The sequence below is a fragment of the Rhinoraja longicauda genome, chromosome 15 (assembly GCF_053455715.1).
Source record: "Rhinoraja longicauda isolate Sanriku21f chromosome 15, sRhiLon1.1, whole genome shotgun sequence".
In the NCBI taxonomy this organism is placed as follows: domain Eukaryota; kingdom Metazoa; phylum Chordata; class Chondrichthyes; order Rajiformes; family Arhynchobatidae; genus Rhinoraja; species Rhinoraja longicauda.
Window position 1 is genome coordinate 6,292,413 of NC_135967.1, and position 24,174 is coordinate 6,316,586.

Sequence of the window (24,174 nt, forward strand, 5' to 3'; positions counted from 1 at the left end):
TTATTGAGCCTTATATCAGTGGGTGGCACCCTAATCATGCAGCTGAATAATTTCCTTGGTCCCCATGTTCCTTTTGTTTGTGTGGCCATGTGGTTACTTAGCGTGAGACGTACCATACATATAATTTTACAAATCAAATGATGGAAATAGGATTTTTGACTTTTTATTATGTGGCAGTGTTCTTGAAATTCAAGCTCAGCTGGAATCTCTTTTGCATCAAGTTGCATCAAGTTTCATTAATCTGATGCACAGTCCTTCAATTGCTGGGTAGCAAAATCGCAGCAGGAAATTACCAGACCGTTGGCAAGAAATGTGCAGCTATCAAGTTATCAACAACGTTAATCCTGCATGCACAGCGTGAAGCAAAAAGTAGTTCACATTGAATAAGGTCATAAGTGATAGAGTCACAGTCATAGAGTGTTACAGTGTGCAAATAGGCCCTTCGGCCCAACTTGCCCACACCGACCAACAACGTCCCAGCTACACTAGTCCCACTTGCCTGTACTTGGTCCATAACCCTCCAAAGCTGTCCTATCCATGTACATGTCTCATTGTTTCTTTAATGATGGGACAGTCCCAGCCTCAACTACCTCCTCTGGCAGCTTGTTCCATACACCCTCCACCCTGTGTGAGAAAAAGTTACTCCTCGGATTCCTATTAAATCTTTTCCCCTTCACCTTGAACCTATGTCCTCTGGTCCTCGATTCCCCTACTCTGGGCAAAATACTCTGTGCATCTGCCCGATCTATTCCTCTCATGATTTTGTATACCCCTACAAGATCTCCCCTCATCCTCCTGCGCTCCATGGAATAGAGACCCAGCCTACTCAACCTCTCCCTATAGCTCACACCCTCTAGTCCTGGCAACATCCTCGTAAATCTTTTCTGAACCCTTTCAAGCTTGACAATATGTTTCCTATAACATAGGAGCAGAATTAGGCCATTTAGCCCATCAAGTCTACTCTGCCATTCAATCGTGGCTGATCGATTTCTCCCTCCCAACCCCATTCTCCTGCCATCTCCCCATAACCCCGGACATAATTGCGAATATCTCAAAACGACCTCCTGTGAATGTCACCAGCAATAGATGACCCTATGAACAGCAGCAGAAAACCTGCGGTTGCAAATACTTAGAAACAACCCACCAGTACAATTGTTAGAAATGATTAGTACTGCTTATTATGTCAATACATTTCCTTTCAGAATGAGTGGCTTCTTCGTCATGTGTGAGTTGTGTGCTGTTTGAGAACTGCATCTGGGGTTGTATTGCAGATGCTGGAAGTTTCATTCAAAGTCCACATCTTTGAATGAAACTTGCAAATACATTTTGACCTTACAGTAAATGACGCAGAAAAATCATACTGAATCTTTGCTTCGCAGTGAGACACTACAAAAATAAAGTGTTTATGGACAATGAGAAGTCTTTTTCTACCTAGCTATTAAAGCACTACAAGCAGCTTAAACTGATTGCTGCAATCTATTTTCACAAAGGGTGGAAATTGCAACGCGTTCTTTGTTCGATCCAGTAGGCGGGCTACTACATTGGTTTTTGCCTCAATAACATGTGGAAACCCCGCTGGTTCTGTAATGAGACGTGGCAGGGGACAGGGATAAGCCCTGATCTTTTAGCTGGCGTGGGTGAGCGCGCCAGAGATTAGCGACTGGTCGTGCTTTCCCTGCTCAAGTGGCGACTCCGCACGAGGAAGCTGCCAGTCCGTGAGAGCTGCTCTCTGAACTCGCTGGTGACAAAGTAATAGATGATTGGGTCCAAGCAGGCATTCATACTTGCCACACACAGTGACAGAGAATGCAGAATACCGATGTTCTTCCTCACGGAGCAATCCGTGATGTAGTTTAACTGTCTCAGCTGGTTGAGCAGGAAGAGTATATGATAGGGAACAAAGCAAATCAGGAACACTGCCGCGCACATCAGGAGCAAGTTCAGAGCCTTCTTTCCACCTCGGTCACTGGGCAACGCTGACGCCACTCTCAAGGACACTGCGGTTTTCCAGGTGCAGACAATGATGATGATTATTGGCCCCAGGAAGCCCAGGAGCTCAGCCGTTGTAAGCATAAGTACAGACGATGCCAGCTTGACTTGCTTCATGGGGAGATCGGCGAAGCAGAGCGAGCTGTTGAACGTGCCCGTGTTGCGCATGACGGGGAACGGCAGGCACATCAGAGTGACAAGCACCCATCCTGCAGCACTGAACGCCACGTCGTACCTGCGTCTCCAGGTGCTGTACTTGAATGGACTGATCAAAAATACGCAGCGTTGGATGCTGATGCAAACTAAAAATAAGATGCTAGCGTACATGTTCACAAACTTCAGGTAGAAACAGAACAAGCACATGAATTTTCCAAAAGGCCAGGTGTGAGTTACGTAGTAAAAGATCCTCAAGGGCAAAGTCAGCATGTGAGCCAGATCAGCAAAGGCGAGGTTGATCATGAATATCACTGCCTTCTTCTCCTTCTTGATGTTCCCAATTAAAACCCATAAAGCCACGCTATTGCCAAAGATCCCAGGAATGACGATTATTCCGTACACGATGGCATAAAGGGACATCTCACTGCTCCAATGCTCTTCTGGGCAGGAGGATGCATTGAATGCCATCGTCATCCTCCGTCAGCTCTTCTGTCTTCGACAAGAATATCTTAGCAACTGCTGGAAAAAAAGGCGAATATACAATCAGTTTTGTTCATTTATAAACACCACATGAACAATGTTTAATATAAGACGATAACTGCAGATGATGGTACAAATCGAAGGTATTTATTCACAAAATGCTGGAGTAACTCAGCAGGTCAGGCAGCATCTCAGGAGAGAAGGAATGGGCGACGTTTCGGTTCGAGATCCTTCTTCAGACTGATGTCAGGGGGGCGGGACAAAGGAAGGATATAGGTGGAGACAGGAAGATAGAGGGAGATCTGGGAAGGGGATGGGAAGAGAGGGACAGAGGAACTATCTAAAGTTGGAGAAGTCAATGTTCATACCACTGGGCTGCAAACTGCCCAGGCGAAATATGAGGTGCTGTTCCTCCAATTTCTGGTGGGCCTCACTGTGGCACTGGAGGAGGCCCATGACAGAAAGGTCAGACTGGGAGTGGGAGGGGGAGTTGAAGTGCTCGGCCACCGGGAGATCAGATTGGTTAACGCGGACCGAGCGCAGGTGTTGAGCGAAGCGATCGCCGAGCCTGCGCTTGGTTTCGCCGATGTAAATGAGTGAACAATGTTGTTACTCGTGAATCTCCCCTTGTCCTCTATGACAAGCTCCCTCGGATGTTTTATATCTGATCTTCCTTGGGCTTTCATAATTTCCTCTTCAAGGCATTTCCATCCTTTGAATGTGTTCCCAAGCCTTTTCTGGAACCAAACAAAATGCCCAATGACTCACAAGGAAGCCCTGTTGTGAAGGGAACAATGAATGTTTACTGGATAGCACACAACTACTGGAAAGCTACTCACCATGGCACATGTAACAATAAACTAAACTCAAAAAAACTAAAGGAGGAGAGCAGCAGAGTAGAAAGCTCAAAGATGAAATAGGGCTGGAAAATGTTTTTGAAATTGTGAGGATTGAGAGGATGGGGGGTGGGGGGGGGAGGGAGGGAGGAGAGGGAGAGGGAGAAAGGGAGAAATAGAGAGAGAGAAAGAAAGAAGAAAAGAGAAGGCGAAAGAAAAACAACAGACAGGAGGACATGAACCTCTGTTTAACCAGACAGTTAAAAAAAGCCAAGCCAGGGTGGGGATAACACTAAGCACAGAACATGGAGTGAATCAACAATATTGCCACTGTGCACCAGGAATACCAGACTGGTATATTAGGGCTGGCGAAACAGCTTTTGGTAACAGAGATAGATTTAGAAGAGGAAATACTGGGGAGATTTAAGGAATTAAGGTTTAATGAGAAGTAGCTGAGGTCTCATCCCTCTGCCTATACTATCTATGCCTCTCATCATTTTATATGCTCTCCATCAGGGCTCCCCTCAGCCTCCGACGTCCCAGAAATAAAAGTCCAAGTCAGTCTAACTCTCCTCGTAGCCAGTACCCTCCAAATTCAGGCAGCATTCTGGTAAACCTCCACTGCACCCTCTTCACAGCCTCCACACCCTTCCTCTAATGAAGTGATCAGAACTTCAAAGACGTACAGGTATGTAGGTTAATTGGCTGGGTAAATGTAAAAATTGTCCCTAGTGGGTGTAGGATAGTGTTAATGTACGGGGATCACTGGGCGGCACGGACTTGGAGGGCCGAAAAGGCCTGTTTCCGGCTGTATATATATATGATATGATATGATATGATAACTGGAACAGGAACCACAGCACAGAAGTGGGCCACAGTTTTTGGTCTAGGTTAGAATCAAAGTGAGGTTGAAATTAGACCTTTGAAACGTTAGTGGAAGGGGTGACGAGATATTGTAGCATAGACATTGTAGGGCAGAGGCATGTTCCAGACATGAATATGAAGGTACCAATTGGGGGTTTAAAAGTATACATGGGCTTGGTGGATGCGGCCCGAGGGAACCTCCAGTGACACGAGTCTTGGCATTCCCAGGCTGAGATGTAAGAATCTGTTTCGTGTACAGGTCCTCTCCAGTTTATGAACACCAGGCTTCTGTGCAGTCAGCCCATCCATCTGAGTGAACATCTGAGAGACTGATGGTATGGATTAGCCAGCTGCTGCAGCATTCCGGGCATGTTCCTCTTCTCCAGAGATGCTGCCTGACCGGCTGAGTGACTCCAGCTTTTTGTGTCTATCTTCTGCCACATGGGTGTGCAGTTCTTGGCCACACTTCCAGCTTGGGAACAGCAACCTGTGAAGGACCCGTTCACGGTGAAATTAATCCCTAAACCATTGATACGTAGCTGATACCACTAGTGTGGGACTAGTCAGGAGTATGGACTATTGGGAGTCTATTCCAATTAATATTCCAACACAATTTAAATTAATTTTTTCCCCATGTTGCACAGCAGGACAGTACATTTTTTCATTGAATTCAGTAAGTATAATGGGAACGTGGAAATGGGATCCCAGTGAGTTTGAAGAGAATTCAAGAACTTTGGCTTAAAGGGAGGTCAGGATCGGGTCCTTGGTGCTTTCAAAGGGATGATGGGAATCAACACACAGTGAGACAGATGCTAAACCACCAGGACTTCTGAAGAATTGAACTGTGACTATTGGAGTTTATACAACCATAGATTTGTGCAGCACTGAAATAGGCCTTTCACCCACTGCATCCATGACGATCATCATGCCTATCTATACTAACTACACTATATACTTGACATTGCAATCTGCTATCTGAGCCCCAGTGTCCGCCTGTGTTTGCCAGCAGCAGCAGCAGTGCCTAGTACTTGAATTCACCCGCTAGGCTGCAGAGGTCAATAGGTTTAGCACAGGGACCAAGCATTGGGCTGACACAGATCCGGCCACTGAAAAAAGGCAAGAGCATTAGGGTGGCACGGTGGGGCAGCGGTAGAGTTGCTGCCTTACAGCGCTTGCAGCACCAGAGACCCGGATTCGATCCCAATTATGGGCGTCTGTACGGAGTTTGTACGTTCTCCCCGTGACCGCGTGGGTTTTCTCCGAGATCTTCGGTTTCCTCCCTGACTCCCATTTAGAACTGAGATGAGGAAAAACTTTTTCAGTCAGAGAGTTGTGAATCTGTGGAATTCTCTGCCTCAGAGGGCAGTGGAGGCCAATTCTCTGAATGCATTCAAGAGAGAGCTGGATAGAGCTCTTAAGGATAGCGGAGTCAGGGGGTATGGGGAGAAGGCAGGAACGGGGTACTGATTGAGAATGATCAGCCATGATCACATTGAATGGCGGTGCTGGCTCGAAGGGCCGAATGGCCTCCTCCTGCACCTATTGTCTATTGTCTATTGTCTATAAAGACGTACAGGTTTGTAAGTAAATTGGCTTGGTAAATGTTTTAAAAAATTGTCCTGAGTGGGTGTAGGGTTGTGTTAATATGCAGGGGATCGCTGGTCGGCGCAGACCCGGTGGGCTGAAGGACCTGTTTCCGCGCTGTATCTCAAAACTAAACTAAAACGAAACTGTTGAGCTTTCCTGAGGTGTCGTGGGCTGAACACAACAAAACACCAGTGAAGGAAGGTGCCCACTTTATAGCCTAATAATAGACTTGCATCTATAGACAATAGGTGCAGGAGTAGGCCATTCAGCCCTTCGAGCCAGCACCGCCATTCAATGCGATCATGGCTGATCACTCTCAATCAATACCCCGTTCCTGCCTTCTCCCCATACCCCCTCACTCCGCTATCCTTAAGAGCTCTATCCAGCTCTCTCTTGAAAGCATCCAACGAACTGGCCTCCACTGCCTTCTGAGGCAGAGAATTCCACACCTTCACCACCCTCTGACTGAAAAAGTTCTTCCTCATCTCCGTTCTAAATGGCCTACCCCTTATTCTTAAACTGTGGCCCCTTGTTCTGGACTCCCCCAACATTGGGAACATGTTATCTGCCTTTAATGTGTCCAATCCCCTAATTATCTTATATGTTTCAATAAGATCCCCCCTCATCCTTCTAAATTCCAGTGTATACAAGCCCAATCGCTCCAGCCTTTCAACATACGACAGTCCCGCCATTCCGGGAATTAACCTAGTGAACCTACGCTGCACGCCCTCCATAGCAAGAATATCCTTCCTCAAATTTGGAGACCAAAACTGCACACAGTACTCCAGGTGCTGTCTCACCAGGGCCCGGTACAACTGTAGAAGGACCTCTTCGCTCCTATACTCAACTCCTCTTGTTACGAAGGCCAACATTCCATTGGCTTTCTTCACTGCCTGCTGTACCTGCATGCTTCCTTTCATTGACTGATGCACTAGGACACCCAGATCTCGTTGAACTCCCCCTCCTCCTAACTTGACACCATTCAGATAATAATCTGCCTTTCTATTCTTACTTCCAAAGTGAATAACCTCACACTTATCTACATTAAACTGCATCTGCCATGTATCCGCCCACTCACACAACCTGTCCAAGTCACCCTGCAGCCTTATTGCATCTTCCTCACAATTCACACTACCCCCCAACTTAGTATCATCTGCAAATTTGCTAATGGTACTTTTAATCCCTTCGTCTAAGTCATTAATGTATATCGTAAATAGCTGGGGTCCCAGCACCGAACCTTGCGGTACCCCACTGGTCACTGCCTGCCATTCCGAAAGGGACCCATTTATCCCCACTCTTTGCTTTCTGTCTGTCAACCAATTTTCTATCCATGTCAGTACCCTACCCCCAATACCATGTGCCCTAATTTTGCCCACTAATCTCCTATGTGGGACCTTGTCGAAGGCTTTCTGAAAGTCGAGGTACACCACATCCACTGACTCTCCCTTGTCAATTTTCCTAGTTACATCCTCAAAAAATTCCAGTAGATTTGTCAAGCATGATTTCCCCTTCGTAAATCCATGCTGACTCGGAATGATCCCGTTACTGCTATTCAAATGCTCAGCAATTTCGTCTTTTATAATTGACTCCAGCATCTTCCCCACCACTGATGTCAGACTAACTGGTCTATAATTACCCGTTTTCTCTCTCCCTCCTTTCTTAAAAAGTGGGATAACATTTGCTATCCTCCAATCCACAGGAACTGATCCTGAATCTATAGAACATTGAAAAATGATCTCCAATGCTTCCACTATTTCTAGAGCCACCTCCTTAAGTACTCTGGGATGCAGACCATCAGGCCCTGGGGATTTATCAGCCTTCAGTCCCATCAGTCTACCCAAAACCATTTCCTGCCTAATGTGGATTTCCTTCAGTTCCTCCATCACCCTAGGTTTTCCGGCCCCTAGAACATTTGGGAGATTGTGTGTATCTTCCTCAGTGAAGACAGATCCAAAGTAACGGTTTAACTCGTCTGCCATTTCTTTGTTCCCCATAATAAATTCCCCTGCTTCTGTCTTCAAGGGACCCACATTTGCCTTGACTATTTTTTTCCTCTTCACGTACCTAAAAAAACTTTTGCTATCCTCCTTTATATTATTGGCTAGTTCACCCTCGTACCTCATCTTTTCTCCCCGTATTGCCTTTTTAGTTAACTTTTGTTGCTCTTTAAAAGAGTCCCAATCGTCTGTCTTCCCACTCTTCTTTGCTATGTTATACTTCCTCTCCTTAATTTTTATGCTGTCCCTGACTTCCCTTGTCAGCCACAGGTGTCTCTTACTCCCCTTAGAGTCTTTCCACCTCTTTGGAATAAATTGATCCTGCAACCTCTGCATTATTCCCAGGAATACCTGCCATTGCTGTTCTACCGTCTTCCCTGCTAGGGCCTCCTTCCAGTCAATTTTGGCCAGCTCCTGCCTCATGCCTCTGTAATCCCCTTTGCTATACTGTAATACCGACACTTCCGATTTTCCCTTCTGCCTTTCCATTTGCAGAGTAAAACTTATCATGTTGTGATCACTGCCTCCTAATGGCTCTTTTACCTCTAGTCCCCTTATCAGATCAGGATCATTACACAACACTAAATCCAGAATTGCCTTCTCCCTGGTAGGCTCCAGTACAAGCTGTTCTAAGAATCCATCTCGAAGGCACTCTACAAACTCTCTTTCCTGGGGTCCATTTCCAACCTGATTTTCCCAGTCTACCTGCATGTTGAAATCTCCCATAACCACCGTAGCATTACATTTTTGACACGCCAATTTTATCTCCTTATTCAACTTGCACCCTATGTCGAGGCTACTGTTTGGGGGCCTATAGATAACTCCCATTAGGGTCTTTTTACCCTTACAATTTCTCATTTCTATCCATACTGATTCAACATCTCCTGATTCTATGTCACCCCTTGCAAGGGAATGAATATCATTCCTTACCATCAGAGCAACCCCACCCCCTCTGCCCACCTGTCTGTCTTTTCTATACGTTGTGTACCCCTGAATATTCAGTTCCCAGCCCTGGTCCTCTTGTAGCCATGTCTCAGTGATCCCTACAACATCATACTTGCCCATGACTAACTGAGCCTCAAGCTCGTCCACTTTATTTTTTATACTACGCGCATTTAAGTACAACACTTTAACTTCTGTATTTACCTCCCCTCTCACATCGTTCACAATTGGCCCTGCCCTTAATTTCTTTTCCCCTCTAGAACTTCTGTTCCCATTCTTCCGAGAGTCTTTTGCAATATCTCCTGTATTCCCTTTTACCTCATCTTCATATTCACAATTTGTTAATCACAATCTACACGATTAGTTCTTTTGTATGTGCTTTTAAACACATACCTGGTAGCTGGTTATTGCATATGGAGTTAGTTATAGCATGGTATAAGTTGGTATAATAGGTTTAGATAATACTTTGACTTTGGTTTCCTTGGTTGAACGTTCATCCTGGTGTACTTTGTGTTTTAATAGGAATTTACTCGTTCAACTTGCCTGCATTAATTATCTTGCCACGCCTTGCTCATTCACACAGGGGTGATGGAGGCAGGAACAAAAGAGCAGACGTGACCTGTACAAGAGGGACGGGGTGCACCTGAATTGGAGCAGGGCACTATCTTGGGAGGGAAATTTGCTGGCACTGTTCTGGGGGGTTTGAACCAGATTGGCAGATGGGAGGGTCTCAGAGCAGAAAGGAGGCAGAAGAGAGGTAGGCTCCAACTACAGTGGTCAAGGAGAGAAAGACTACCAGGCAGGATAGGCAGTTGCATGATAAAAATATATGATAGACCAGCGGTTTGAACTGTATTTATTTCAATGCAAGAAGCTTAACAGGTAAGATGGATGAACTCGAGATGGTGATTGACTCGGGGCACTGGGATATTATAGCCATAACAAAAACCTGACTAAAAGAGCAGGGCTGGCAGCTCAGTGTTTCAGGGTATAGATGTGACCGGCATGACGGAGGTGTAGGTAAGACAGGAGGGGAGGGTGAATATAATTCTGTTAGTTTTAATAAAGTAGTAATTGAAAAGGATAGGACTGACCCACAAGTTAAGGTCCTAAATTGAGGCAAGGCTGATTTTGGTGGGATAAGCAGAAACTTGCAGAGATGGATTGGGATAGTTTGTTTGTAGGTCAGGGAACAGCTGGCAGGTGGGAGCCTTTCAAAAGTGAGATAGCAAGAGTCCAGGGACCATATAATCCTGTTAGGGTGAGGAGCAAGACTGGCAAGTTTGTAGAACCTTGGTTGACTAGAGATGATGAGGTTCCAGTCAGGGAAAAGAGGGCAGCATGTGTCAGTCTGCAGAAGGGTCTCGACCCGAAATGTCACCTATTCCTTTTCTCCAGAGATGCTGTCTGACCCACTGAGTTACTCCAGCGTGTTGTGTCTATCTTTAGTTTAAACCAGCATCTGCAGTTCCTTCCTACACATGTGTCAGATTTAGGCAGACAGGATATTGCAAATCTCTCCCCGAGTGTAGAAAGTGTTGGAGTCCACTTAAGAAAGCAATCAGAAGAGTAAAAAAGAGGTAAAAAAGGATCTGGCAGACAAGGTAAAGGAAAACCCAAGATATTCTCAAGGTATATTAAATGTGTAACACCTGTCCCTATACCTCCTCCCTCACCTCCATCTAGGGACCGGGCAGTCCCTGCAGGTGAGACAGAGGTTCATGTCCTCCTGCTCTAACCTCATCTAATGCATCCGATGTTCCTGATGTGGCCACCTGTACATCGTCGAGACCAACCTTGGACTCGACGATAATTTCGCTGAACACTTGCGCTCGGTCCGCCAAGGCCTACTGGCTCACCCGGGTGCTAACCATTTTAACTCCCCTTCCAATTCCCATACTGTCCTTTTTGACCTGGGCCTCCTCCATTGCCAGAGAGAGGCCACACGCAAACTGAAGGAACAGCACCTCATATTCCGTTTGGGTAGATGGTACGAACATTGAATTCTCCAATTTCAGGTAACCTCTAACAACCTTCCACTCCCCCTCTCCTTTCTTCCCACATTCCCCTTTTTCCCCCACACTCACCACCCCCCCCTTTCTCCCCACCCCTCCCCTTTGCCTTCACTGGACTCACACCTATTTCTTATGCCCTCCTCCCCACACCTTCCAAAAATACCTTACTCTGGCTTCACAACTTGCAACTCTTTAAACTGTCTGTCTCACACCTCTTGTTTTTATCACTGAACTTTGATCCAACCATCTGCCTATCAACCCCCCCCCCACCCCCCGTTGTCTGTGTTTACCTGTTACCTGTCAGACTTCGTCCTGCCTCTCCTCTCGTTCAGCCTTCTTCCCCATACCATCTCCCCCAGAATCAGCCTGAAGAAGGGTCCCGACCTGAAACTTCGTCTATCCATGTTTTCCCGGTGAGCTACTCCAGCATGAAGAAGGGTCTCGACTCGAAACGTCACCCATTTCTTCTCTCCTGAGATGCTGCCTGACCTGCTGAGTTACTCCAGCATTTTGTGAATAAATACCTTCGATTTGTACCAGCATCTGCAGTTATTTTCTTATACTCCAGCATCCTTTTATGCCTTCCAGTATTTGGCATTTTCAGTCTGGGGAAAATAGTTGTGACAGTCTATGCCTCATCATTTTACATACTTCTTCCTCAGCCTCGGGCACTCCAGAGAAAATGATTTAAGTTTGTCCGATCTTATAGTTGATGCCACTAATCCAGGCAGCATTCTGTAAACCTCTTCTGCACTCTCTCCAAAACCTTCACATTCTTCAACAAGGAGAACAGAACTGTACACAATATTCCAAATGCAGTCGAACCAAAGCTTTATGGAGCTGCAACATAACTTCCTGGCTCTTGTATTCAATGCCCTGACCAATGATGGCAAACATACCATACTCCTTCTCTGCCACACTATATACTTGCATTGCCATTCTCAGAAAGCTTTGGACGTGGACTCCAAGAAACCTTGTTGTTGTGTTTAGACTATGCAGAGCAGAGAGAATGCATATTGTCAAAACACACCAATTTAATCTGGATGCATCTTGCTCCTGACACTGTACCTCAAATGTGTTTATTTCCAGTTTAGTTTAGCGATACAGCGTGGAAGCAGCCCCTTCGGCCCACTGAGTCCACACCGATCAGCGATCCCCGCACACTAACACTATCCTACACACACTAGGGACAATTTACAATTTCACCAAGCCAATTAACCTGCAGACCTGTACGTTTTTGGAGTGTGGGAGGAAACTGAAGATCTCGGAGAAAACCCACGCAGGTCACGGGGAGAACGTACAAACTCCGTACAGACGGCGCCCGTAGTCAGGATCGAACCCGGGTCTCTGGCGCTGTAAGGCAGCAACTCTATCACTGCGCCACCGTGCCGCCCTCTGAACCCAGAGACCCTGCTGAAATGTCCAAGTCCTTAAAACTTAACAATTGCTAAACTTCAATAGCCTGTTAGCAAAAGGCAGGTTAAATGTAATTTATCTAATCTACTCTCAATCATGTGTACAGATATAGATGGTGTCATTGACACCTACTGACCTTCTGCTCGTTACTGCTCAAGTTGTGTTTCACCAAGACCACTCTACTTCAAACCTCATCATATCCTTATGGAGCAAAGCGGTTGTAATCTTGAGCCACTCTGACCAAATCATGGATGGTAGTTTTGGTTTTTTACCTTTTCCTTTTTGGCAAATTAAAACTTGCGCGATTCCCAATCTGAAACATTAACGCTCTTTCCAGTCGGATGCAACACAGCCTTTTGAGTATTTCTAGCATTCTCTGCTTTTATTTTGCAGATCCAGCATCTACAGTTTTTTTATTTGCATTTCTAATCAACAGGAAGGTATGTTTTTTGACGTCATTGCAAAACTATGGCCATAGTGGTTCAATTAAGCAGAAATGCCCCAGCCACAAACTGAAACAACACGATATAACTTAAAGTTGAGAAGTGGAACCGCTACAAAATGTGCACAAGCAGTTTCACATTATAAATAGTGTTGGTCGCTGTGGATAAATTGGGCTGAAGGGCTTGTTTCCACGCTGTATGACTATTACTCTGTGACTTTATAAATACATTATAATACTGTTCTTCATCCTGACTACGGGTGCTGTCTGTACAGAGTTTGTACGTTCTCCCTGTGACCTGCTTGGGGTTTCTCCGGGATTCCTGGTTTCCTCCAACACTCCAAAGTGTTTGTAGGTTAATTGGCTTGGTCAAATCGTAAATTGTCCTTAGTGTGTGTGGATGGAATAGTGTTGGTGTGTACAGTTTTCCTGCGTACTTAATTCCACTCAGACTGGAAGGTCTTTATTCATGCGTTTTTTGTCGGGACTGGGGAACATCATGTAAATTAGATCTGAAGAAGGGCGTCGACTCGAAACGTCACCCATTCCTTCTCTCCAGAGATGCTGCCTGACCCGCTGAGTTACTCCAGCTTTTTGTGCCTATCTTCATCTTAAATTAAACAACAAATTCATCACATGCGTATGTCTGAATAGAAACAAGCTGTTTGCGATGACCTTGACTGCAGATCATTTCATTTGACGATTCTGCCACACTAACAAAAGGCAGGGTGAGAGGGGCAACGTTTAACAGAGTTGTGCAGGGCAAGCTTGTTTTAATGTATGGAGTATGGAGGGTACCTGGAACTGACTACAGGTGATGATAGTCGTGATGGAGGCAGTTACGATTGTGGCAGTTAACAGGCATTCAGAAAGGCAGAAAGATATGCAGAGAATAGATTGTGTTCAGATATATGACATTAGTTTCACTTGGCATCATGTCATTGTGGGCTGAAGGGCCTAACCCTGTGTCTGTCTGTCTGTCTGTCTGTCTGTCTGTCTGTCTGTCTGTCTGTCTGTCTGTCTGTCTGTCTGTCTGTCTGTCTGTCTGTCTGTCTGTCTGTCTGTCTGTCTGTCTGTCTGTCTGTCTGTCTGTCTGTCTGTCTGTCTGTCTGTCTGTCAAAACTCGGATCTTGTATATATATCCGTATGTAATTCAAAATATCCATAGCGCCACAATTTTTGCGTCACCTTAATCACCACTCTCACAGCAACTCATTATAACAACTTTCATTTAAATTGGTCTTACATTTTTTAAGTTAGAGACATTTTAAAGTTCAAAAATCTCCTTTGTAAACACATTTCTCCAAGGGCTGCTGTGTGTATGACGTCATCATAGGGCACGCAGGGACTCTCTTTTCACTCGCACAAACAAGATGGACGCCGTTAGCGGAGCCGCCTGCCCACAATCAGGGGCTCCCCTCTCCTCTCTCCCCTCGCTTCTCTCCTCTCTCCCCTCGCTTCTCTCTCCCCTCTCCTCCACATCCACCGCGAGTAATCCCAGCTCGGCTAGGCCACAGCCGCCGCCGTGCTGCCCGTCTCCAGTAGTCTGCCGCTCGGGGAGAGTTAGAGTGGGGGGGGGGGGGGGACGGGGAGGGTGGGAGGAGGAGAGAGTGGGGGTGGGAGGGAGAGTGGGAATGGGGAGGGGGACAGAGGAGGTGGGGGGGAAGGGGGTTGGTGGTGGGGGGAAGAGAAAGTGGGGGAAAGGGGGGTGCTGGGGAAAGGGCGGCATGGGGGAGAGTAAGAGTGGGGAGAAGGAGAGGGAGAGTGGGGGTGGGGGGAGGGGAAGAGTGGGGGGATGGGGTCGGGGAGTGTGGGGTGGGGGGAGGGGGAGGAGGGGATGGGGAGGAGGGGGTTGGGGCAGGGGGGAGGAGGGGTGGGGGCAGGGGGGAAGAGTGGGTGGGGGGGTCAGGAGAGGGGGAGGGGGGAAATAGGGCTCACTCAGTGACAACACCCTCACCCCTTCCCTGTCCCCCCTCTACGAGGAATGGGCCCAACGGGTCCACTTGGTCTAGTACGTTTTACGTTCCATGCAAATGAGCACATTTCAAGATGCTCGTATGTCTATTGACATCTAATCAAGGCATCGCATCGCAGAGGTGAGAATCTTGCTCACGTTTACATCTGCTGGTGTCTAAGTCGGTATACTGTACTGTGTGTGGTTTTCCGCCCTGCCTTCTGCGTCAACAACGCCCAATGTGCAGCTATCTCACCGAGCAACTGATTTTTGCTATTTGTGCAGCATTAACTATTTAATGAGCATTTGTAGTAGCATCTCTGAAAATGTAAAACGACTGGCAGAAACTTGAAGTTAGATTTTGTTGTTAACGTTTCCATGCCAGTTGTGGTTGTGCATCCAAATTAATCTCCCTTTTGAACAAAATAAACAATTCTGCTCTGTTCAGTTATTTAAATTTACTTTAGTCGATTTCCACAGTTCTCCATCGAAAACTGGGGAAGTTCAACTATGAGTGCAGATCCGTAATAAATAACAGATATGGTTCAGGCCACCCAGATTAAAATGAACCTTTTCCCTGCCCTCGCCTCGCCCCGCCCATTCACGGAATTGCAGGTGCTTATTTAATTGTGGCTGTTGTTATTATTACTAAACGGAATTGCACAGGAGTTGAACATTCATTACAAAATGCTGGGAAGATAATTAGTAGGAAAAATAGTGAGTGGCACAGCTGGTAGAGCTGCTTCCTCACAGCAGTAGAGACTCGAGCTTGATCCTGACCTCGGGTGCAGTCTGTGTGAAGTTCGCACATTCTCCCTGTGACCATGTGGGACTCCTCCAGGTGCTCTGGTTTCCTCACACATCTCAAAGATGTGCAGTTTGTGGTTTAATTGGCCTAATTGTAACATTGGCCTGAGTGTGTAGGGAATGGATGCAAAAGTGGGATAACATAAAAATAGTGTGAATGGGTGACCAAAGGATGGTGTGGACTCAGTAGGCCGAATGGTCTGTTTAAACAATCAAAAAAAGCTATACGAGGTTTTGACTAAGTTAAAAAGCCCACATTTCCAAAAGCCATTCAAACAAAATTCAGCATTAATTAGTCTAGGGTTTGCAAGGTCCACATTGTAAAACTAATCCACATCTCATCTTAACTCCTGTTAGTACATATTTTAAGCCAAACCCAGTAAACACTCATCCTGATAATAATTTTGTATCTCATTGACTTTAAGATTTTAAAGGGTATTTGAGGCAATGACATTATTTAGGAGTTATTTGGATCTTGGGATGTAAAGAAAGAAAGACCTGCATTTATTTAGCAGCTCATGACCTTGGGTCATTCTGGAGTACTTTAACAGCCAAAGTGCTGGAGTAACTCAGCAGGCCAGGCAGCTTCTCTGGAGAACATGGATAGGTGACATTTTGTGTCAAGACCCTACTTCATCCATTTACATTTAGTTGTCTTTGCAATTTGGAGAATAGTTAGGTTGCACATAACATGCTGCAGAGCAGTCAAGTGATAATGACTAAACTACTTTTGTGGACGTAGATTTTGCAGGACAATGCGGAGAACTCTCCTTTTATCCAACATGTTTTATATTTCATCGTGAATCATCAGCACAAATTGATGTTACCCTGGATTTCCATGCTTACTCTGGAGCGCAAGTTGACCCCTCAACCCCAATGACTCACAAGTAAGTGTCTACTTCTTTAAGAATGCTTCATGAGGTGCAGTGGTAAAGTTGCTCCCTTACAGCGCTGGAGACCCGGGTTTGATCCTGACTATGGGTGCTGTCTGTATGGAGTTTGTACGTTCTCCTGGTGACTGCCTGGGTTTTTTCCAGGACCTTTGGTTTCCTCCCACACTCCAAAGTCGTACAGCTTCGTAGGTTAATTGGCTTGGTATCAATATAAATTGCCCCTAGTGTGTGTAGGATAGTGTTAATGCGTGGGGTTCACTGGTCGATGTGGACTCGGTGGCTGAAGGACCTGTTTCCACGCAGTATCTCTAAACTAAAACTAAGAGGTCTGTCAGCTAAAACGTCACTGACACAAATGAATGAGGCAATGCCAATATTTGGGAAGTCCCAATCTTTGGGAAGAGTCCCGGGTAGTTTTGAGTATTTGCAGAGAGCAACTGTCAAAGCACTTTGTTTTTAATTCTCTGATAAACATTTAAAAAAATTGTTGCGTGCTGTGGTGGTTAGCTGTGGGGTAAGTGTGCGCAAACAATATTAATCATGCAAAACCGCGTGTGGTATGAAATGCAGCGGCTAGTGGGAAGTTTGTACTAACTACTTCTAAGCTTGAGTTCTTCACAATAACTAACCATTGAAAATTCAAAGCAGGCCACTTTGTCCAAAAGTATAAATGTTTTTATATTTTTATTGTTCTTAATTGATCATAGGCGTCTTAAAAGTCACGGTCATGTTCAAATCAAAACATTTAAATGGAAATTTAATAGCCGTTCAAAATCATGAATATTTCATGCAAAAAGTCAACAGAGTCAACACGATCCACTCCATGGAAGTTTGGTAACCACAGATTTAAGGCAATTGGTTTTAGATAAAAAAGAGGGGAGAATCCACCCTAGAGTGTTTCGATCTGGAAAGCTCTCCCTGAAAGTGGTGCATCAGGGCACAAAATGAACGGTGATTCAACATGACACAAAATGCTGGAGTAACTCAACAGATAAAGCAGCATCTCTGGAGAACACAGAGAGGGAGCAGTGAGAGAGGGTCTCCCAGAACTCCCGTCAGAGAGGCAGAGAACTTCTTCAAAGTAGGTTCACCTTGAGAATTGGAAGTGGAGCAGTCAAAATGAGGACACAAGGAACTGCAGATGCCGATTAATACACAAATGGACATAATGTGCTGGGAGAAATGGATATATATTTAAAAGGTATGTGAATCAAGAACCAGATGACATAGGCTTAAGGTGAGAGGGGAAAGATTTAATAGGACTATGAGGGGCAACTATTTTCACTCAGAGGGTGGTGGATATATCGAATGAGTTGCCAGAGGAGGGAGTTGAGGCAGGTAAATAACAACATTTAAAAGGCATTTGGACAGGTACAGGGATGGGAAAGGTTTAGAGGGATACTAGACCAAGTGGACCCGTTGGGCTCAAACCTCACCTGCATTGGTGCAGAACCCTCTCCTCCGCCCCTCCCCTCCCCTCTCCCCCTCCCCCCTTCCCCTCCCCCCCACTCCATCCCCCTCCCTCCCTCCCCCCCTCCCCAGGAGATAGATTTAAACTTTAAAATGTGAATAACTTAAAAAATATAACACCGATTCCAATTAAACTTCTTCCATTAGCACCAAAGGAACGACGGTGAGTAAGGTGGGCCTAAAATTGTTGTGCTATCGTGTACCGTTTTGGCTGTAGTTCAGGAACAAACAAACAAACAAACGAGAGTTTTACTATATAGATGGACCAAGTGTAGGCAAAAGAGACTAGCTTGGATGGGGCATTTTGGCCGGCATGGATGAGTTGAACTGAAAGCCCCGTTTCCACACCGTATAACTCTGTCTCTCTGGCTCCAACCGTGGTACAAGGTTGTTGGTAGTGAGTTTATTTTTTGAATAGGAAGCTGTTTAAAACGTAACTCATAGCTTGCGTTTCTTTCCCAGAGTTCTCTCCCACACCACAATGAGTCTGAAGCAGGGTCCCAACTCGAAGCGTCACCCATCCTTTTCCTCCAGAGGTGCTGCCTGACCCGCTGAGTTTCTCCGGCATTTTGTGTCTATCTGCTGCCTGACCTGTTGATTTACTCCAGCACATTGTGTTCTACCCTCAGGGTTCCCTGGCCTCCTCCACTTCCAGTGGGAGGCCGTGCACAAACTGGAGCAACATCACCTGAGATTCATCTTGGATGATGCATATGGTCAAATGACAGATCAGAAAGGAATGGGACCAATAAAGAGAAAAGAATGGGAATCTGCATGGATGCTGAGGGCAGTGATAAATTACTAAATGTGTTCTTATCATCTGCTTTCACGTTCTGCATTTGTCTCCACGGGATAATATGGTGCCTCTGCAGCAACAATGAAGGACAAAATAATTAAGACACTAGTTATATTAAAAATTGTTTTAGAGAACTTGGTTGAATTAAAATAGTGAAGTCAGCAGGGGGTGGGAGGGTTTAGTTTTGTTTAGTGAAACAGAGAGGAACCAGAATTCCACTGAGTCCATGCCGACCAGCGATCCCCATAGCCGAGCACTATCCTACACTATCCTACACTATCCTACACTATCCTACACCATCCTACACTATCCTACACTATCCTACACTATCCTACACTATCCTACACTATCCTACACTATCCTACATTATCCTACACCATCCTACACCATCCTACACTATCCTACACTATCCTACACTATCCTACACTATCCTACACCATCCTACACCATCCTACATCATCCTACGCTATCCTACACTATCCTACACACTGGGGGCAATTTACAATCTTTATGGAAGTCAATTAACTGTACGTTTTTGGAATGTGGAGGGGAACCAGAGCACCCAGTGAAAACCCACGTGGTTTTAAGGAGAACTACAGACAGCACCCATAGCTGGATCGAACCTGGGTCTCTGGTGCTGAAAGGTAGCAACTCTACCGCTGCGCCACCGTGCCGCCCCAACCCAGTTATTGAGTAAAATTGGGGAATTCAGTGTTCACACCGTTAAGTTGTAGGCTGCGAGGTGCTGAGGCGCTGTTCCTCCAGTTTGCATGTGGCTCATTTTGAGATTGGAGGCGCCCAGAAGGAAAAGGTATGGGAATGGATAACAAGGGTTAGCAACCAGGAGATCCAGCAGGCCCAGGTGGACTTGGCAAAACGGTTGCATAATCTATGATTGGTCTCACAGATGTAAAGGAGACCTCATCAGGAGCACCAAATTCAGTGGATGAGGTTAGACTTGGAGGAGATGCATGTGAACCTCTGTCTCACCTGGAAAGTTTGCTTAGGTCCTGGGATGGAGGTGTAGGGGCAGGTGTTCATGATTCCGCCATGTAAGAATTTGGTTAGGCCGCATTAAGAATACCACACACCTCTGCTTGCCTCATTACAAGATGGATGAAGTGGCTTTGGAGAGGATGCAGAGGAGGTTCACCAGAATGCTGCCTGGATTAGAAGGTTTCAACTACAAGGAGATTGGATATACTGGATTGTTTTCTCTGGAACAGTTGGACAGCGAGAGGAGACTTGATAGATGTCTACAACATTACGCGAGGTATAGATAGGGTAAACAGTCAGAACCTTTTTCCCCCAGGGTGGAAATATCCAATAGTAGAGGGCATAGTTGTAAGCAGGTTTAATACATCTCTCTGTATTTAATTCCATCAACCATTCCTCAGCACACCGATCATGTTCACACCACCCACATTTGTATCATCTGCAAACTTACTAATCATGCCATTGTACGTTCTCATCTAAATCATTGATGTAGATGACAAACAGCAGTGCACCCAGCACTGAACCTGAAGCACACCACTAGTCACTGGCCTCCAATCCAAAAAACAACCTTCCACCAGCATCCTCTGCTTCCTTCCACGAAGCCAATTTTCTATCCATTCAGCTAGCGCTCCTTGGATCCCACGCGATCTAACGTTCCAGAGCAGCCTACCATGCGTAACCTTGTCAAATGCCTTTACTGAAATCCATATAAACAACATCTACAGCTCTGCCTTCCACAACCTTCAAAAACCTCAGATTTATGAGTCACAACCTCCCATGCACAAAACCAATGCCGACCATCAGCCCTGGTTCATCTTGTGCTTGTATATCTTATCCCTAGCATACTCTCCAGTAACCTTACCACCACAGATGTTAGTCTCATTGGCCTATAGTTCCCAGGATTTTCCCTGCAGCCTTCTTGAGTAGAGGCACAATGTTTGCCACCCTCCAGTCTTCAGGCAGCACACCAATATAATTATGACTCGTAACTCTCAGCGAAGGCTCCTGCAAGTGTCCTCAGATATATCTGATCAGGAGTGTAGGAGGCTGAGGAGTGACCATACACCAATCAGCCAAAACATTATGACCACCTGCCTAATATGCTGTCGGTCTTCCGTGTGCAGCCCCGTACGCAGCAGGGTGCGATGCACTGTGTATTGTGACACATTCCCCCCGTGACCACCATTAAAGTTTTCTGTGACTTGTGCCACAGTAGACCTTCTGTCGGTTCGGACCAGACAGGATAGCCTTCGTTGCCCTCGTTCATCGATGAGCCTTGGGCGCCCAACACCCTGTTGCCGGTTTGTGGTTTGTCCCTCCTCGGACCAATGTCGGTAGGTACTCACCACTGCTGACCGGAAGCACCCCACAAGCCTTGCTGTTTCAGAGATGCTCTGACCCAGTCGTCTGGCCATAACAATTTGGCCCTTGTCAAAGTCGCTCAGGTCTTTACTCCTGCCCATTTCTCCTGCATCCAACACATCAACTTCAAGAACTGACTGTTCACTTGCTGCCTAATATATCCCACCCCTTGACAGGTGCCATTGTAACAAGATAATCAATGTTATTCACTTCACCTGTCAGTGGTCATAATGTTTTTGCTGATCGATGCACTAAATCATATAAAATCATGAAGGGCATAACAAAGGTAAATGGTAAATGAGGAAAAACTTTTTCAGTCAGAGAGTTGTAAATCTGAGGAATTCACTGAGGAATTCACCTCAGAAGGCAGTGGAGGCCAATTCTCTGAATGCATTCAAGAGAGAGCTAGATAGAGCTCTTAAGGATAGCGGAGTCAGGGGGTATGGGGAGAAGGCAAGAACGGGGTACTGATTGAGAATGATCAGCCATGATCACATTGAATGGCGGTGCTGGCTTGAAGGGCCGAATGGTCTACTCCTGCACCTATTGTCTATTACAGCCTATTTTCCAGAGCAGATAAGTCTAAAACTAACGGTCAATTCATTAAGGTGAGAGGGGAAAGATATAAAGGGGAACAAAGAGGGGAAAGATATAAAGGGGAACAGAGGGACAACATTTGTGCGGGGAATGAGCTGGCAGAGTGAGCTGCAGTGGAGGGTACAAGCACAACAACAGTTGGTGTCCAAATTTTCATTCCACAGATGGTGTCCAAGTTGCAGAGTGCTTCTGATATGTTTTGTCTCTAGGATTTTGCCCATGGTGGTCAATTTATAAATCATTCTACAAATGCAGCTTTGTTCAAGACTCTCTTCCATGGTGCAACTTCTTATTTTATTTCTTGCATTATTATATTGCATACGTTTCATTTTAACTATCTTTGGTACACGATTATTTTTGATGTTATCCACTGCATTATTTGTGACTTATCCTTTTTTCAAAAATTTTCAAGCTTTACCCTTCACGGTATGATTCCAATTTTGGAAGCTCGTACTTTAGCTAAATTTAGTTTAGTTTAGCTTAGAGATACAGCACCGAAACAGGCACTTCGGCCCATCGAGACCACACCGACCAGCGATCCCCGCACATTAACACTACCTACACAAGCTAGGGACAATTATTACATTTATACAAGCCAATTAATCTACAAACTTGTATATCTTTGCTGTTGGAGAGGAAACCGAAGATTTCGGAGAAATCCACGCCGGTCAAGGGGAGAGTGTGCAAACTACGTACAGACAGCACCCGTAGTCAGGGCCTCTAGCGCTGTTAGGCAGTAGCTCTACCGCTCAGGCCACCGTGCCGCCCTGAATGAGCAAATTAGCTGCAAACCATAAGAGCCTGAGCAAGGGTTCAAATGTGTGAAACGTAAATTTAAGAGGTGTTAAAGCTCACAACTTGGTATAGAAACAGAAAATTAGGTGTAGGAGTAGGCCATTCGGCCCTTCGAGCCAGCACCGCCATTCAATATGATCATGGCTGATCATCTAAAATCAGTACCCCGTTCCTGCTTTTTCCCCCAATATCCCCTGATTCCGTTAGCCCCAACAGCTAAATCTAACCCTCTCTTGAAAATATCCAGTGAATTGACCTCCACTGCCTTCTGTGGCAGATAATTCCATAGATTCATAACTCTCTGGGTGATAAAGCTTTTCCTCATCTCAGTCCAAAATGGCCTACCCCTTATTCTTAAACTGTGACCCCTGGTTCTGGACTCCCCCAACATCCAGAGGCCCAGGAGCGGTTGGAGGCGGTTGGAGCAGCGTCCGGGCGGTAGGTTTAAAAACCCAGCGCGGGGCTTTGTTCACCCAGAGGCCCAGGAGCGGTTGGAGGCGGTTGGAGCAGCGTCCGGGCGGTAGGTTTAAAAACCCAGCGCGGGGCTTTGTTCACCCAGAGGCCCAGGAGCGGTTGGAGGCGGTTGGAGCAGCGTCCGGGCGGTAGGTTTAAAAACCCAGCGCGGGGCTTTGTTCACCCAGAGGCCCAGGGGCGGTTGGAGGTGGTTGGAGATAAAAACGTTCCCTCACACTTCAAAAGAAGTGTTCTGGAGGAAGCCGCTGATTGGTGGAAGCGGACTAGAGGAAGCAGCTGATTGGGCGTAACCCCGGGGTTGTAATTCTGCTTTTTGTTCGTACTTTTAGTTAAGGGTTCAGTGAGTTCAGGGTTCAGTGAGTTCAGGGTTCAGTGAGTTCAGGGTTCAGTGAGTTAAGGGTTCAGTGATTTAAGGGTTCAGTGAGTTAAGGGTTCAGTGAGTTAAGGGTTCAGTGATTTAAGGGTTCAGTGAGTTAAGGGTTCAGTGAGTTAAGGCTTCAGTGAGTTAAGGGTTCAGTGCTTTTTAGTAAAGGTACAGTTTAAAGGATTAAGAGGGATTTGATTTAATTTGGGGGTAAGACATGTCAGATGAGATCGGCCCCGTGGAGTGCTCATCCTGCAACATGTGGGAGATCAGGGATATTGTCGGTGTCCCTGATGACTACGTGTGCAGGAAGTGTGTCCAGCTGCTGCTCCTGGCAAACCGCATTGAACGGTTGGAGCTGCGGTTGGACTCATTCTGGAGCATCCACGAGGCTGAGAAGGTCGTGGATAGCACGTATAGTGAGTTGGCCACACCACAGGTAAAAGATAAGCGGACAGAAAGGAAACGGGTGGCCACTAACCAGCGTAGCAGTAGGCAGGTAGTGCAGGAGTCCCCTGCGGTCATCTCCCTCCTAAACAGATATGCCATTTTGGATACTGTTGGGAGAGATGGCTCATCAGGGGAAGGCAGCAGCAGCCAAGTTCATGGCACCGTGGGTGGCTCTGCGGCAAAAGAGGGGAGGAAAAAGAGTGGAAGGGCTATAGTGATAGGGAATTCAATTGTAAGGGGAATAGATAGGCGTTTCTGCGGCCGCAAACGAGACTCCAGGATGGTATGTTGCCTCCCTGGTGCAAGGATCAGGGATATCTCTGAGCGGCTGCAGGACATTCTGAAGGGGGAGGGTGAGCAGCCAGTTGTCGTGGTGCACGTTGGCACCAACGATTTAGGTAAAAAACGGGATGAGGTCCTACAAGGTGAATTTAGAGAGCTAGGAGATAAACTAAAAAGTAGGACCTCAAAGGTAATAATCTCTGGATTACT

At 46.1% G+C, this 24,174-nt stretch overlaps 1 protein-coding gene across 2 annotated transcripts in view; it reads right to left on the minus strand.

Moving 5' to 3' along the window:
- Positions 1–1,025: 1,025 nt before the first annotated feature.
- The window catches only part of LOC144600327 (putative P2Y purinoceptor 10), a 36,909-nt gene continuing 13,760 nt past the window's right edge, over positions 1,026–24,174 (minus strand). Inside the window, exon 2 of one of the 2 annotated variants that reach the window (XM_078411897.1) lies at positions 1,026–2,661. In XM_078411897.1, the coding sequence (XP_078268023.1) occupies positions 1,654–2,619 (966 nt within the window). In that variant the 5' untranslated portion in view covers positions 2,620–2,661 and the 3' untranslated portion in view covers positions 1,026–1,653. Of the gene's footprint in view, positions 2,665–24,174 lie in introns of both variants that reach the window. The other variant, XR_013548118.1, reaches the window with a different exon arrangement.